This window comes from Tenebrio molitor, chromosome 1 (genome assembly GCF_963966145.1).
Source record: "Tenebrio molitor chromosome 1, icTenMoli1.1, whole genome shotgun sequence".
Lineage (NCBI taxonomy): Eukaryota > Metazoa > Arthropoda > Insecta > Coleoptera > Tenebrionidae > Tenebrio > Tenebrio molitor.
In genome coordinates, this window is record NC_091046.1 from 9,959,260 (window position 1) to 9,975,929 (window position 16,670).

Below are 16,670 nucleotides of genomic sequence, written 5' to 3' on the forward strand. Positions count from 1 at the left end.
TTCTTCGAGTTTTATTTTTTTTAGTCATGTGATATCAAAATTTCTGTGAAAAATTTTAATTGTCTTTATTTCCAAACTGCAGGGTACAGTAATTTAAATAAATACTATGCATTTATTAGAAACAGACATTAAAAAAATAACAGGATTTTAAAATTATAATTCGGTTTGAGTTGTAACTACGCTACTTTCTCTGTAAGCCTGTTCTAGAGCTTCAATTATTATAGCAAAAAGTTCTGGAGACATAAAATACGGACTGTACCTGCTTCCACTGTTCATCAGTCTGTCTTCGCACACGCATAAAAGTAGAGTTTCAATTGTCACCTACAAGTTGAATTTATATTACACTTAGAATTTCTTCAGTTTTGTCTACTACATTCATCAATGATATGTAGAAAAATGTCACTATTCCGACAAGATATGCTCCAATGATAGAAGGAATAAACTCGTAGTTGATGTTCATAGACTAAAAATAAAATTTATTTGAGACAAGTAAATTGCGTAAATAAACTTACCCATTGTATTGCAACACCAACAGTTACACTGGCCAATATGATCAAAAATGAAATGACATGCATAGATACATAACTTAAGACATCGATGTCTATCATATCGCATAAAAAGAACCACAGTACTCTGGCACCTCGCTCTCCTGATTGATAAAAACCTCTTCCATGTAGAGCTGAAATATGAATTTTTTGTTAGCAGGTAGAAATCTTTACAAAAAAATGACATTTAATATATTCACAAATAAACAAAATGATCACGGTCGAAAGTTGTGGTGGCACCACATCCACCAATTTTTATCTATTTAAGTCACATTTTATTTACAGCAAAACCATTATCGTACCCGTCATGATGTATGATTTTTTTGATAGATACTCAGTACATTCTTTTAACCGAGTGAGGTACACAGCTAAGCGTGAGTCTCGATGGTGGATTCTTATACGTCTAACCGGGAATTTAACAATTCTTAGCAGCGATATGATAATTGATCCGACGACTGCGGTACCAAGATGATACCGTACTGTTATCCAAGCACTTTTACATAACGTCTTCTTTAGTGTAGACTTTTCCCTGAAAATAACGGAAATTTGAGACCCACCTTTTACACTAATTGTTGGAAACACATTACATTTTTCTCACGAATTTATCATTGTTTTACCTTTGAAAATAATAAGCGGTGATAACTCCGGCAACTATCATACACTGACATCCATTTGCAATTGCAAACAACCAATCCATCATAAGCACCAAGAAGATGATGTAACACCATCTGCGTTTTGTAAATATGAGTTATAGGCAAAGAACTGTCAGGATTGTACCTTATTGCACTATAACTATTGCGGGCGTCTTCTGTAGTCGAATAGGTCAACATGATCACGTATACGAATATTGCAGTTAAAATAAACAGGAAAAGTGTTGTCTGAAATTTTTAAAATTCGGAGAAATGTGTTTTTTTTTTTAACTTAAAAATGCAGTTTGAATGAAGAGCAATTAAGGTAAATATTTTAAAAAATTACCAAGGCAGGTTGAACCAGCAAAATGGGTGTGTAAATTATGTATTTGGCTGCTTCCGCATATAGACCAACCACCAATGAAAATCGATTGCTTAGAAACAATAATAAAATGAGTACGGCAACTAAGTACACTAATACCAGTATACCAGGTAGCAGATAGGTATATTTGTGTTCTACGAGGTACAGGTACCTGAAAATTGTGGGCATTATTGATAAAATAAACACAAAGAGATAGATTTGTTTGCCAACAAGTCACAGTAACACCAATCGACAAAACCATTGCTGCCAGCAAAAGAGTCATAAAAGTGGCATAAGCTCTCAATCGAAAGCAGAAGAACAAAGCAACGCTTGGTACTGCAAAATGTAAAAAAATAAAAATTTTATAGATGAAGTCCAATAAACTTTGTCTCTTTGTTTAGTGTGTTTACCTATTGCAATTAAAAGCATCGCGAAGAAAGCAGGTTTAGATCTGGTTATATTATACATCACTTCCTGCAAAAAAATGTAAATTATTTGTATGTCTCACATGTACATGTAAATAAACGGGAAATACTTTACGTAACTAAGTTTCTCATTTTGAAGAAATTTGGATGTCGAGGTGTTTGACACTTCAGTAGGGAAACACCGTCCAAATATGACTTCTCTAAAAATAAATACAAAATTACAAATGGGGAAATAAATAATATTGTGATAATTATTTACTGGTTAGGAGATTCACACTCGTCAACTTTAATACATTGTTTCGTGTCATCTGGCAAATAAAGTAATAATCTAAAATATGAAATGATATGTTTAGATATGTATCAGTTTTGTACTGCAACTTACGGATAATCTGTATAATCCTCAGGTGTACAGTTGATGTGATTTTTTGTGATTTCCGTGTTATTAACGCCACAAATGTTTCCACAGAAGTCGTAGCCGTTCAACAATCTTCTTATATCTTTCCGTGCGGTAATCCACACCGAAAATCCTATCTTTAATTTTAAATAATACATTTGTCAATAACTCTATGCGGCGCTTTTACCAATATAATGAGAACTACTGCGAAAATAATTAAAAAGAAAAGATGAGTGCAGATTCTGTTTTTGGGCAATTCGGGAAAAAATAGTATTTCAGTAGGTGTAGTATATCTAAATTCATAAATCTGAAAACGAATTAGAGACGTATTGTTATCGATTCGAAAATAAGTATTATCACGCACTGATTTTGGGGGAACCTTTTTGTAGGGCGGATCTCGTGGGAGTCTTTCCATGATACAAGTAACGAAATATTCTCGATATGAGCTTCGCGTTTGTAAACTGCACAAATTCAATTTCAATTGTCTGTTAAAAATGTTGCAAAAGTGATGGGAAATTTTGACATAAATCGACGATTGACAGTTATCGGGGTGACTACTGCCAACTATCATAAAACGGGAAAAGAAGTAGTCTCAGTATAATGGAGTCATCACTGATATGGTCACTTGTTATCACAAAAAAGTGCAATCGAATTGTGTTTTGTAGCGCCGTTAGTGACATGATCAGGTGCAAAATAAATACACTAATCAAAACGAAAAAGAGCCACATCTTTGTTGTGTTAAATTTTATTTCTGATACAAAACTAAGTAAAAAGTTTGTGTCCACTTTTAGTAAACAGTGTCCAGGTTTGGAGCAAACCACTTACCTTATCAACAGTTGGTGTACTGAAGCCATAAGACCCAAAAGTGCAAATTTTTTACAATCCATTTTCTTCTTTAATTTCGTTGCAATTGTGAAAGAAACAACATGAATGTTATTGTGCTTGGTGGACCACGAAGGCGTAGAGATTCAGATTGCTAGAGTCGTCACTATAATTGAAGAGGGCCACTCAAGACAAGTAGCTCGAATCTTAATATTAATCGCGCTGCCACAAATAGGGCCTGGATAAGGTATCAATTCTATAGTATTATTAGAAAGGAAATTTAGCGCCTCGTGCAAGGGCTACTTCCAAGAGAGAAGACCGTTTGATAAGGCTTTGGGCCACCAGAGTACGCAGAAATGCTGCTGCAACGCTCCAAAATGATCTGGTAGAGATGATAGGAACCAGAATAATTACCCAAACAATACAGAACAGGTTTCATGAATGTGAAGACCAGCTAAAGTACCCCATTTTTGCCCTGGACAGCCTAGAACAGGATGGTTATTTCCTCAAGAACATGTTGATTGGAACTTGGAGCAGTGGAGCAACGTGCTGTTCACTGACGAATCCAGATTCTGTTTGCATCACATTGACGGATGAGTTTGAGTGTGGGAACCCCCAGGGGAACGGTATTTAGACTGTATCCTGGAAGAAAAGGTTCCGTTTGGAGGAGAGTCCATAATGATTTGGGGTGGGATAACTTTGAATGGACGCAGGAAGGTACATAGACGAAGTTTCAGAACCACATGTGGTACCGTTTGCAAAGAATATGGGTCCAGAATTCATTTTGTAGCAGGATAATGCCCGTCCACAGGTACCCAGACTAGTGCAAAATTTCCTGAAGGTAATGGATTGGCCCGTCCGCAGTCCAGACCTAAGTGCAATTGAACACGTCTGGGGCACACTTGGACAGCGATTGAAGGAAGGTCAGCCACTCCAGAACTTTCAACACGTTGAAGACCTTCTGGAAGAATAGGAAGAGATGGATCCTCAGGTTATTCGAAATTTAATTGATATTAATTCCGCCGTTGTGCGGAAGGTTTGGGGGTTAGAGGAGGCCATACCCATTTTTAATTTTGCATTTTTGTTTCTTTTTCAGAATGTTCTCATTTGAAGAATAAAGAACTTCATTACACATTTAATTTTTTTTCCTGTAAGCATCACGACCCGATTACAATAGAATGTTAATAATTCTTAGAGAACAGTCTCCTATATTGCAATAACAACAAATTATCATAATAAATTATTCCAGTAAAAAATATTCACCTTCAGAAAAGTGGGTCTTTTTTAGTTTTGATTGGTGTACATTGACATTGATTGTGGTCAACTTGATACCTTGTCATCAATTTTTGAAATAACAGTCTAAGTGTACAGTCGAAGCAAAGAAGATCTTCAAACGTTGGGTGTCATGGGTGAAAGCTACAGAATCATGGTACAAGTAGATGAGTTATTCCCGCCAGGGATTTGACAGTAAAGTATGCGACTCAACTGCTGCGTCTCCAAACTCTTGAAAATGTATAATACTCGTAGAATTAATCTAACTAAATTTAAATGTGTACATTTAAGCGACAATCTTCAACAAAACTTTGTCAGGGTCACAGCAAGATTGTTCGAAATTTAAATAAAAACTTCCTGTAAGTTATTTTAGCGTGGTCTTCGAAGCACTTTTTTTTTGCGGAGTATTTTACATTTTTTGTATCGATTTGTGATTGTTCGTTTTCGCAATTTGAACTTTAATTAGAATAAATCTGGTGAACATTAAGTATTACATATTGCTCGCTGTCATCATTACTTCCGCTACCTAAGAAAGGCTTCTTAAGCTGGTGTTTGTGAAATTTAGTAAGCTTAGTGCTGCATCGTTCGTATACTATTACATCATCTACATAAACTACTTAGAATCTGGCTTTTAGGGGAAGGTACGCCGCAAGTATTGATTCTGAACGTGCTAAGATGTTGGCGTTAGACTTACTCCGAGTTGGAATTGAATTATTTGTTGGCTGCAAACTAAGCGAATAACCTTCACATATATTCAATTATCGCTACTTGTCAAGTGAAATGCTTCGGTGATGTTAATTCAATTAAAAAATGATTACAATGAATAATTGAGAGCCTGCCCATCAATATAAAAGAGTCTGAAAAGCGTTGCGAACGTCAGGTTTGACTTTAACAAGATAATTTCCTTACGATTAAATTAACCATTAGCGTGGTTTAAGACGTACCCTTTGATAGCGGCTGTTAAATCAAATGACTGGTAGCCCAATATTTTATGTGACCAGTTTCAGTCACGTCTACCTCATTTTTATCTGAAAAATACAACAGGCGATGGACCTAACCGATTTTGTCGCTCTGCCAATTTTTAAATTAGATGGAATCTGGTACCAGGAGGTAATAAGATCTTAGCCCAACACAAGAAAAGATAATGTAACTTAGAACCAATTTTTTTTACTAGTTATTTACCAGAATGTTCTGTTAACTTGATACGTTTAGTACAGAAAGCTTTTCCGCTTTTTCAAATATTTTTTTGGATTCGTAAATAGGTGATAATCCATAATTGTCAAATCTGGCTAATATGAAGGTGGTCGTTAAATGGAAAGCTTATTTTATTAATCTGTTGCAATGCGAACAGGAACCTTGAGCAGGTACCTAGCCCTGCAAAAAGAATAACCTTAGGACACTTCACTGGAGCATTTTTCCACAATTTCTTCACGAATCTTAGTCACTATTCTGTGACTTTTATTTTGTCCTAATTAGTCTGCCAGAATGATTCCGTCTTTGTTTCAAGAAAAAAAAAACTTCTGCCTAATCGGTCAAAAAATTAATTGGCCACGCGATTCACGCGATTAACTGTCTTAAGCGGTTGAAAGGTTAATTAACAATTAGCTAATGATTAAGCTCGTTATGTTGTAATAGTTAACTTGGTTAATTAAGTATTGGTAGGTTTAGTTCAATAAGAATAATTTGTTAAACCATGGAACCTTTGGTCGGTTTGGCTCTTTAGCTGGTTTGGTTTTTTAACAGGTTTAAGCATTAGCTAAATAACTTAGTTAACTGGTTAAACCCGTAGAACCGTACAACCCTACTAATATCATGCGTTCAAATGAAAACCTGGGCTGTAAAGTTTGAATTTCCCGCCGTTTGACATGAATGATATTTGTTGATTGAGCATGTTTGTTTTCAGCAAAGGGTGCCCTTAGATATTTGCTTCAAGAATAGGAATCGTTAGTTATTCTATTTTTAATGTAAAACATTGCAAAGAAAGAAAAAAAACAAAAAGATATTTTGTTTATAAATTTTAGGTTAGCTGTCAACATGCTCTAATTATAACTGTCAATAATTTAGACTTTAAAAAAGGAAAACAATTCCAACGCCTTCGCAGCCTAGGATTTCATTTGAACGCCCGATAGCACTTGGATTCCAGCCACTGGACTTACAGAATTGTCACAGACTCGTCTCTAGTTTGACAGAGCAAATAAAAAATAATCGAATAAGGTAGAAGGACAAAGACAAATGTCATTATCACATTTTGTAAAAATAAAATCTGAGGAATTGTTGCCGAGATTCGTAAAATTAAATCGCTCGCAATATGATAAAACTAAGTCAAAAACGCACGTCGTAAACAAGTCTTTACATATCACGAAACCAGGAAGAGAATTTCAAGTTGGTGAGGATATCGCGCAAACTGGAAACTCTACTTTTATATCGAAAACTTTGAAAGTAGTTCGAGTACTGACTGTTTCAGACTTATAATTAATTACTAGGATCACAGGCATGCTTTATTAGATTTTGTTTGAGTTTTCCCCAGCATATAATACTCCATTAACACTTTTAATCATGTTTCTTTGACACTACTCTTGTATATAAATTGCATTTTTTCTCCTTTCAAATTCTTTGTTGTAATATGAAAAATATTATCTTGGAGGGTGTATTTCAATGATTTCGAAAAATAAATAAGTTTTCTCTCGTCCGTAAATCGGGAACGAGATTGTAATTTTCCTTTCAACAAAGCAGCAATTTATGTTTTTATCATTATAATTAAACACTGCGGGGTGGCAACGTCGTTATTTATGTAGTAACTTCCATAATCACGTCTACATCTCTCGACTGAAATTAAGACTCATTTTATTATTATTCAACCTCACTAACAACATTTTCCAATTTAAATGTGTAAGCGTTTTGCGAGGTTGGATTGGAACAAATGTTAAAGGGGAATTGTGTAAATACCGTTTGTAAAATTATTTATGAATGGCCATATTGGAACAACACAACGTTGAATTGTTGGTAACAGAGAAAAATTACATTTGCGAGAAAAAATGTTAAATATTTAACAATCCACTTTGACTGTTGTAGAAAATTATTTTAAAATAAACGCTTCAATTTCGAGGTGTTTTTATTTCATTCCTCGTCGTTACGATCCAATTTAGCACCGGAATACTCCGGTACAAAAAACGGTTTTCATATACGGCACCGCTGTAATCCGTATTAAATTATGTGTTAAACCAATTCAGACTTTCAGACAGTGGGATTATTTGTTTTCTGTCATAATTAATTTTTCCATTAAAAAAACTTTGAATGCTCCGTTATTAATGCCCTTGTAGTCTTCCAAAACAAACACGTTCATTCAGTTTGAGAGATGAAATTTATTTATAGAACGTGCTAAAAAATTTGGAAAAATACCTTCTAATCCACCACAAAATTAGCGACGAGAACATGATTAATGAGAAAGACTCTCCAGTGTAGCAACTTGAAAATAACACCTTCTTTGATCTGCGACACTACAAAGTCTTGAAATATGATGTCTCGAATCAATAGCAATGCTGAACTCTCATTTTATCTCGGCATTAAAACACTGCACACAAATATTTTCGATCTAAAAAATGTGGAAATTTTAGCCCAATCGTTTTAGCATTGGTATATGTTGATAACGTTTTAAAAATAATTTGATAAATTATTTTCTCTCGTGCTTCGTTGAAAAATGGCTTGTTGGTTGAAAAAATAAATAAAAGAAATAAAATAAATTATTGTTATTTGTTAATCAGGTTTAGATACATTTTAATAATTCAATTTGAATCAGCTCCAATCATAGAATGACGAGACCGTATCGTGGCACATCATTCGACATTGTTGAGTATTTTAACAGAACAGATAGGCATTATTTTATTTATGTGCAATATGAGGTGCCATTTCAGGAATCACTACTAAAATCTGATTAAAATTGAATGATATTACGGTGTATAACAGAGGTCTTAGTCAACAAGAAATAATTTAGATGGATCCCAAATTCTCAGTTGCTACCATTCAGTCATATTCTTGTAATTCAAGATGCCAAGATTATTGCCAGATATCAGTAATTTGTTATTTATATTTTTATTCATCAGGGATCTTCTCAATATTCAATCTGTTTCTTTGATAAGTAGTTAACTTAAGAGAAAAAAGTGTAAATCAATAGAATGATAGCTTAAGTAAATTTTCTTTATGGCTTATAAAGTTTTACGTAACGCCTTGATGAGTGCTTTTCTTTGTTTAGCTTTATTTATTCTTTTTAAGTGAAAACTTTAAAAGCTGTTGTGAATATCGGTGAGCGTAAGTAAGTTCAAAAACCGACCAAGTGCTCTTACTTTATCATTATTCGATGAGGCTTCCTGGCGGGTAAGGTTCGACAAATGTTGAGGATAGTTAGAAAAGAATGTATCAATTTAAAAAAGGTAGTAAAAAGGTGCAAGACGTGTGCATTCAGAAATTGGCGAACTGACCGAGGATCAGGCGAAGCTCGAAGAAAAATAAAAGGAAATAGTGAAACTCAGTTAGGAAAGTAGAAATTCGACCTTAATTCTATGAGCGGTTTTTTCCGTATCCCGCGGGAAACTTAATAATATTTTCGGTAGGAAGAATCGGGGACCGCGCAGACTTATAAAAATTGCATACACGTTTAAGCATATCTTTCTAAAATCAGTTCCAACAGAGCGTAAATAATATAATTAAATATTCGCACACGGTTCATCAGTCGGTTTCTTTTACTTCCATGGGGGAAGCGGAACTCCGATCATTCGCGATGTGTTACTGCATTCGTCCGCCATGTGCCTATAACTACGAACTAAATCAAATAAAAATGCCGATAAAATTTGCATTTTCTTATTTTATATCCTTACCTATGAACCAAATCGTAAGTTCTGGTGTAGAGCGAGAATCAAAAATTATGCTCTCCGAGAGGAAACACTGCTAACGTGCTGAATTTAATATGTTCGAGCAGGGTGTGCTACATTTGCACTTCGGTTATCTCGATTTTATAAAAAAAATCATGATCAATACCCGTTGCATTTTTTTTAATTAAAAAAATTATTAAAAAGTCCAATTAACAAGTTCGTCGCCGAAACTAGATTACCATCTGTACGTTTTACCGACGGTTTATTTTCACTCTAACGTGACTCCACAATCAAATAGTTATCTTATCTAAAATAGTGCGGCGTAAGTAAAATGTGATTTTAACAAAGACAAATAGTTTTAGCAAGTACGTCTGTTTGATTTATGGTGGAAAATAGAAATTCAGTTTATTTATATTTCTTGACGATTAGACAAGAAATTGCAGTGTTATTTTTTGCATTAATATGAAATATGAATGAAATGGCATATACCTAATTAAAATTACAAGGAAATAAAAATCGTATGAATATTTCTAGTTCTCATAGTTATCCTTAATTAGCGAATGTCTGATTTTATACAAATTGGGTAACGATATTTGTTTGTGATTTGAAATTTTTTCTGTTTAGTTTATACAGGGTGAAATCAATATACATCAGAATATTAAAACCCTAGGATCTTCAGACCAGTTGTAAAAACCACGTGCATTCAGTTTTGCGCTATACCTCCACATGGGGGCAGAAATGTAAAGTTTAAGTACAAAAGTTGAGTACGCCACTGATATCACGTTAGGAAGAATAGTAAGATTTAAAGTTATCGAGTGCAACGCAAAAATGTGCAAAAAGTACATATTATGATTCAGTTCAATTTCACCCTGTATATCTGGAATACAAAATATAAATATAATTTCAACTATGTAAATCCTACAAAATTATCTGAACAAGTAAAGTTCAAATAGAGGCAGACGATAAACAAAGATAAAAGCAGAAGATTCGATCAGTAAATAGATAGAATAAATTAACTAACTAAAGCAAAGAAGATAAAAACAGAAGGTGCGTTTAGTAAATAAATACCTGAGGTTATTCACTCCACTCCACTCCCTAGTGTATTTTACAAAATTATGTTTAGAGGAAAAATTCATTTACCCTGCGAACAAAAATCAAAGCTGCCAATCATATAAAGCAGAAAGTACTAGAAGGTAACCTTTCGCTTTAAGTAGTGGACAGACAATACTGCAATTTACGTAGAAAGTACAAGTGTTGTACACTATTCTTTGTTTTGATGAGTGGTCTTAGGGAAATTTTCAGCCGTCAAGTTGAATTTAGGGATTTCTGAAAGTTCTCATGGAAAAGTGTGTTGGTAGTTTTGATTCACATTTGACATTTAGTTGTTACTGCGTCGTGAATTTGATTAAGTTTGAATTTAAAATAAATAAGAAATTGCCATGTCGAATATTGAAAATACACTGCGCCGCAAAATTATCGCATAAAGTAAAAATGAACCGTAGTTTTTTGTATTTTACTTCTTCTGCGGTTCCCTTATGCTGAATCTCTTGTTTTATCGTATTTCTTTTGTTTAGTAGCAAAAATCGCCATGCTGATAACTTCTGAAGTTGTTTATTATGAAAAGTCTGTAGTAGTGTTATTGGTCAATTTCGTAAAGCATTTTGATTGTGGATTTGCGAGACGGTTAGTAAGAAGTTTTGGTTCCTTCAGTCATAAATTTCGAAAATGAATCCCTACGAACGTTTAAGATGACATACAACAGCCGAACAATGTGCACAAATCGTTGTACTAGCCGAAGACGGTGTTAATCAACAAGATATTGCAAATGGTCTTGATTTGCACCAGTCAACGGTATCTAGAGTTTTGCGTCGTTTTCACGAGACAGGAGAATACTCTAGAAGACCTGGGCAAGGACGCAGACGAATAACAACAGCTCAACGGGATCGTTTTCTGCTTTTACAGTCGTTGAGACACAGGACTCTGACTGCTCCAGCTTTGCAAGTTATGACTTTAGGAAGATATCAGTTCCAAATTAGTGCAAATACTGTTAGAAGAAGACTTGTTGAACACGATTTAAGGCCCAGGATACCAGCAAGAGGCCCACAGCTGACAGCGGCTCACCGAAAAGTACGATTGGTGTTTGCCTAAAATCACGTTGATTGGGAATTGGATCACTGGAGGTTAGTAATGTTCTCTGACGAGTCCAGGTTTTGCCTGGATCACAGTTGCAGACGTGTGCGGGTGAACCGATGCTCAGGAGAGCGATATGCTCAATGTAACATTATCCCGAAAGTCAATTTTGGAAGAGGTTCCGTTATGGTTTGAGCATGTGTCACTTTCGACGCTCGCACAGAGTTGGTGGTGCTAGAAAGAGGAAACCGAAATGCGGCGGCGTACATTACCAATATTCTGGAACCGCATATTGTCCCATTCCGACCATTTATTGGGATGACTTTATATTTATGCATGACAATGGTCGACCGCACGTTGCGGAAATAGTGCAGCATTATTTCCGTGAGGTCGAAATTGGGCAAATGCAATGGGCAGCAAGGAGTTCAGACCTAAACCTCATCGAGTAATTATGGGATCCTACAGATAAAAGAGTTAGAAGGTTACCAAATCCACCAACAACTCTTAATCAGCTGCTTTTGGGTCTAACTCAAGTTTGAGAAGAAATTAAGCAAAGAGTTATACAAAACCTCATTTTAAGCATGAGACAATGTTGTGCAGCTGTAATAAAGGCACGGGGTGCCAACACGCACTATTAAATGTTAAATTTCTTAGTTTTCTCCGAATTTGAATTTTTTTATTTTTTTGTTTTCTTCATTTCTTTGTTGTGTTCTGATTATTGTAGAGTGTTACTTTTATAAATCTACTTCTTTAATACTTTACAGTTCGAAATGTTGTAACTGGAAATACATTTTGGCTTAAAAACACGAGTTTTGAAATTATGCGATAATTTTGCGGCGCAATGTACAAACTAAAGAAACAATTCTCAAATGTTTTGAAACTTTTTCTGTAATTGGCAAATTCTAATTTTAACAATTAAAGCAATACTTTAGGTATTATTATCAGACAGAATGCTTGACGATGATTCTGAATCTGAATGACAAGGATGACAGTTAATACTTGATTTACACCACACAAAAATTTGGTGGAAAAAGTAAAACTTACAAAGCTAGAGCTTGTGCCAACTGTCATAATCGATGACCTTGACAAAAGCTGCGCGAAGGCGGAGCCCAATTTTGATAAGTGAAACGTAAAAACTTCGGTCGTTTAGTTCAAATTTTCAGGGTGGTAGCAAATTTGCATTTTACACTGTTCAAGGATGTGGATTAGAATGTCCGACATTATCTAAGGACTTGTCGGCTTCTCGCCAAATAAATATCAACATAAATTAGCTCACAAATCTGTAAAGCGTGACAAAATGGTACCGATGTTTTTAGTTCGAATAGTACAGACGCTTCGGTACGCATTTTGGTTTCTGCGTCATTGATCATGAGAGTTGGCACGAGCTTTACCACCCATGGCTTGCTTGATCGCATCCGACCACTCACCAAGATAAAGAATAGTGTATAAGTGTTGATCTAGGGAGAAGTGAAAAGTTACGTTAAATGAACGGCTTCTAATGGACCGCCTTTCAGGAAGCGATTTATTTAGTAAAGGTACCGAAAACGATTCGTTTTTGAAGATAGAAAAGGAAAGTGTGACGAAAAGTGAATCGGAAAGTAAAATAAGTAATCGTTAATTGTCCCAAAAAACTGATTCTGTACCTAAAAGAAATCATGGTGAGCTTATGTGGGATTAAAAAGGAGCAGGAATTGTTTACTATTGTTCCAACTAACCATGATTGACTGAAATAAATACCGATTTGAATAGGATAATAAAAGCTAACATTGGAAGAGAACTGTCCAGAATCAGCCAACAGAGGAATCGTGTTCGAACAAAACAACAACAGCGAATCTGTTTCCCTGTAGAGCTGTCAAAAATTGTCGGAATTAGGATGGAATGGATAAAGAGTTTGTCAACACTATACAGGTGGTGCAAGGACGAATTTGTTCGACGATATTTAATTTTTCCAAAAAACGGTACATACAGGGTTATTCACGAGAGGGGTATTTCTGAATTTCTTTTTACCGCAACCCATTATACACATTGCAACAATATCTTGATTTCAAATTTTAAAAATAATTATAACTGAATCCACGATGGCTCTTAGTTCTGTCTCTTTGACGTTAAAGCAAAACATTTTTGTCAATTCGAAAAATGTGTTTTTATAATAACGACGAAAATACTGACATGTTCCTCATTTACGGAGAGTGTGGAAAGAATTCTGTCGCCGCTGCGGATGTTTAGAAGCCAATGGTAGACACTTCACACCTTTTACATTAACTTAATTTGCTAATTTATTTGTTGAATTTTGATTAAATACAGGTTATCTGCCAATCTGACATTTCTCACAAATCTATCCAACTTACTTTGATTTCTAATTTAAAAGAAATAACACATTTGATTTAGTAATTACTGCCATTGATATTGTTGGTTGCGCCAAAATAAAAATTCAGAAGTACCCCTCTCGTGAATAACCCTGTATTGAGTTCACTATTGTACGACGTTGTAATTTATCTTCAAAAATTACCCTTCGTCCGCTTTCTGTCAAAGAAGGAATTTAGAGAACAACATTTCTGACAATAAGATTTATACAAAAGATTTACATATTTGAAATGGAAAACAGCGACAAATGTGGTACCTATACCAAAAAAACTTAAACTTTAGAAATAAAGATTAAAAATTACATTACTGAATCAATTTTTCACTGCGAGGAAGAATGAGGAAAAATGACTTGATACACTAACATTGGGTAAGATGCTCGTTCTGTATGACAATAGTATATTAAAAAACAAGTTTCATTCTTATGGAACGAGTTTTTTTATACAATTTTTTGTAATTTGCCGTTTTTAAACAAAAATGTTTACTTTAGTCGATTTAGGGATTTTTTTGGTGGTTGGTAATGTCTTAATTTTAAAAGTAAAAATTTGATCTAGTCGCCTCTTGTTTTATCCAAATTCTGTCACAAAACACGAATATGGAAGATAATCAAGATAATTTTGCATGTAGGCCCCTTGAAATATGTGAAATTGCTAAAAATACGGTCAAATTTTTCCACTGGACACTTCCTGTTCTCGATACATTTTCTAATTTAAACTGACATGCGACATGCATGACAAGATAATTCCGCATCAAGCTTTGCCAACCTAAAAATTTTCGTAAAATGTCCGTGAATTAATGGCTATAATGACATAGCAGATGATGACGTCGTATTCGTTAATATGTCTATTAGAGAATCCAATTGGAGGCAAATTACAAAAAATTCTACATATTACCAAACCAAAATGATAGTTTGGAGAAAAGTACCTACTTCCATTCTGCTGACACGTATAATCTATTCCATCTTTAAAAAAAACAATAGGTTGCCATGCTTTAATTTTGTTAAATTAGCAGTACTGAGGAAAGTAGTAATTATATTTCATTTCATTTGTTGATAACCAGAACTAAGAAAACAAGATAAGCATCAAAATATGACGAAAATTATTAAAACAAAGTTTGAAAAAAGGATCTACTCAGTTTTACAATATTACCTACCATAGACCAAAGTAGAACACTGGAGACATTTTTAACTCATTCTTCTGCCACTGCCAAAATGCAAACGATAAACACGATACAAACCAACAAAGTATTTCCCTGGACATCGTTATTTATTACATTATATGCAGCTAGTGCAACTTTGATACCAGCGAAATCACAAAAATTTCACTTTGGTGAAATGAGAGTTTACCACATTCCTGTGGTAAAATATGTCATTATGACTGTTAAATGAATATCATAAAGCTTCATATGTGTTAATAGTGTTGAAATAATTTTTAAAGAGCTGTAAAAATATTCTTTTCTCTAGAGAAAATGCAGATGTAATAATTAAGCTCCACGTAAAAGGTGCTAGCAGTTTTGACGTTTACTAGTTTAACTACGATGACAAAGTGTGTTTTTTATAACACTCCGTGTATATTATGAGATACGATTGGTAATGATGATGCCAAAAACAGAGAACCTTGGTCCTGCAGTACATTTTTGTAAACGAGTGTTGTCAGAATTTTTTATTCTGGACTGCGGTAAACGTCTGCAACTGCGGTAAGCCGCAGTGTACAACGACAAGCTTTTGAGCTTGCGTTTTATGAACTTTCTAGAATTTACTACTTACAGTTTACTTGTATTTTATGAATGAAAATAGATTTTACTCTAACAATACATTGTATGTACTTTCCAACGTTACTACATAATTTGTCAACAGCAATTTAATATTAAATTATTCTATTTCACTTTGTTCAATCGTGAAGTCAATTATGTGTGACTGTAAAAATTACAGGTAAAAGTTTACCTATCCAATTGTTAATTAGACAGGAAAGAGGGAAGCAAAAATACACTTGTAAATTTATTTAGGTTGGTGTGATGTACGTATTCAACGTGTTTTCTACGTAGAACGTAATACAATTAACTTTGTTAATATAGTCTAAGCAACAGCGCACGTTGTATTTTAACAGCTTTAAATCTGTTTGATAAATTTATGAAGTTTATTTAATTACTCGTGTTTATATCAAATGAAAACAACCGTATTTGTGTTGCAATTCAGCTTTTCCGCGCCAGACGTGCAAACAGTTGGCCGACTTGGCTCGAATTGCTTGAATTTTCTTTTTTGGGATTTTCATAATTACGAGAAAGTGGAAGATGAAAAAATTAGGTATAAAAGGACGCGGTTGAAAATGTTCGCCCATTGTTTCTGTCTTAGTAGACCGAAAAACTGTTAAGCTTTTACATGTCGGGTTAGGTCTACAAGAAAAGCGCTGAAGGGAGTGTGGTGTGTCAGACACAGCTTGTTTGTTTTCACAATTTGAATTCTTTTTTTTTTTTTTGCTGCGTGATAAATAACGCATGCGAGATCTGTGCCGGGTCTCGCCTTTCGTTTTTACGGGCCCTCCGTCCCTGTCTTCGTTTAAAATTTGACTTTAAAATGAATCGCTATATGACTTGTTTAGACATGGAAGGAGTTCCATCCCGTCGAAAGAAAAATTGTAGAAAACGGCTATATTTTTTAAAATTAAAAACTCCACTTTAGCAATCGCTTTGTGACCAGCTTTTTGCTTGTTTTAATCGATCGACTCTTGAATTTTTTAAACGAGAAAAAATGATTTCAACTCAAGCCGAAATGGAGCCGATAATTGTAGGAGTGGGAGGAGTATAAATGTTATTTCATTTGCATGAAATACCGAAAGCGCTGGAAACTGAAATCCTGAAGATATATCGA

The 16,670-nt window shown here is 34.5% G+C and overlaps 1 protein-coding gene across 2 annotated transcripts; it reads right to left on the minus strand.

Annotated features, from left to right (window-relative positions):
* Window positions 1-49: 49 nt before the first annotated feature.
* Window positions 50-9,592, minus strand: LOC138130317 (choline transporter-like protein 1). Of its 2 annotated transcripts, none has more exons than XM_069046763.1 (15): window positions 9,320-9,592; window positions 2,719-9,264; window positions 2,542-2,661; window positions 2,343-2,491; window positions 2,220-2,288; window positions 2,076-2,160; window positions 1,946-2,009; window positions 1,664-1,871; window positions 1,521-1,608; window positions 1,323-1,423; window positions 1,163-1,273; window positions 848-1,074; window positions 513-679; window positions 374-463; window positions 50-321 (listed from the first exon to the last, which is right to left on the minus strand). In XM_069046763.1, exons 2-15 carry the CDS (start codon window positions 2,923-2,925, stop codon window positions 154-156), a joined length of 1,854 nt encoding a protein of 617 aa, XP_068902864.1. In that variant the 5' UTR covers window positions 2,926-9,264; window positions 9,320-9,592; the 3' UTR covers window positions 50-153. The 2 variants fall into 2 exon arrangements, with proteins under 2 accessions (XP_068902864.1, XP_068902856.1); XM_069046755.1 differs by having other exon boundaries at window positions 1,521-1,707; window positions 1,763-1,871; window positions 9,320-9,591.
* Window positions 9,593-16,670: the final 7,078 nt, after the last annotated feature.

Bases quoted from the DNA above. Each gene is read 5' to 3' on its own strand.
- LOC138130317 (XM_069046763.1), bottom strand. From the start codon at position 2,925: ATGATAGTTGGCAGTAGTCACCCCGATAACTGTCAATCGTCGATTTAT. The intron at 1,424-1,520 runs GTAATTTTTTAA...TAAAAATTTCAG, and splicing joins TGCTGGTTCAACCTGCCTTG to ACAACACTTTTCCTGTTTAT. The intron at 680-847 runs GTACGATAATGG...TTCATATTTCAG, and splicing joins AAAATCATACATCATGACGG to CTCTACATGGAAGAGGTTTT.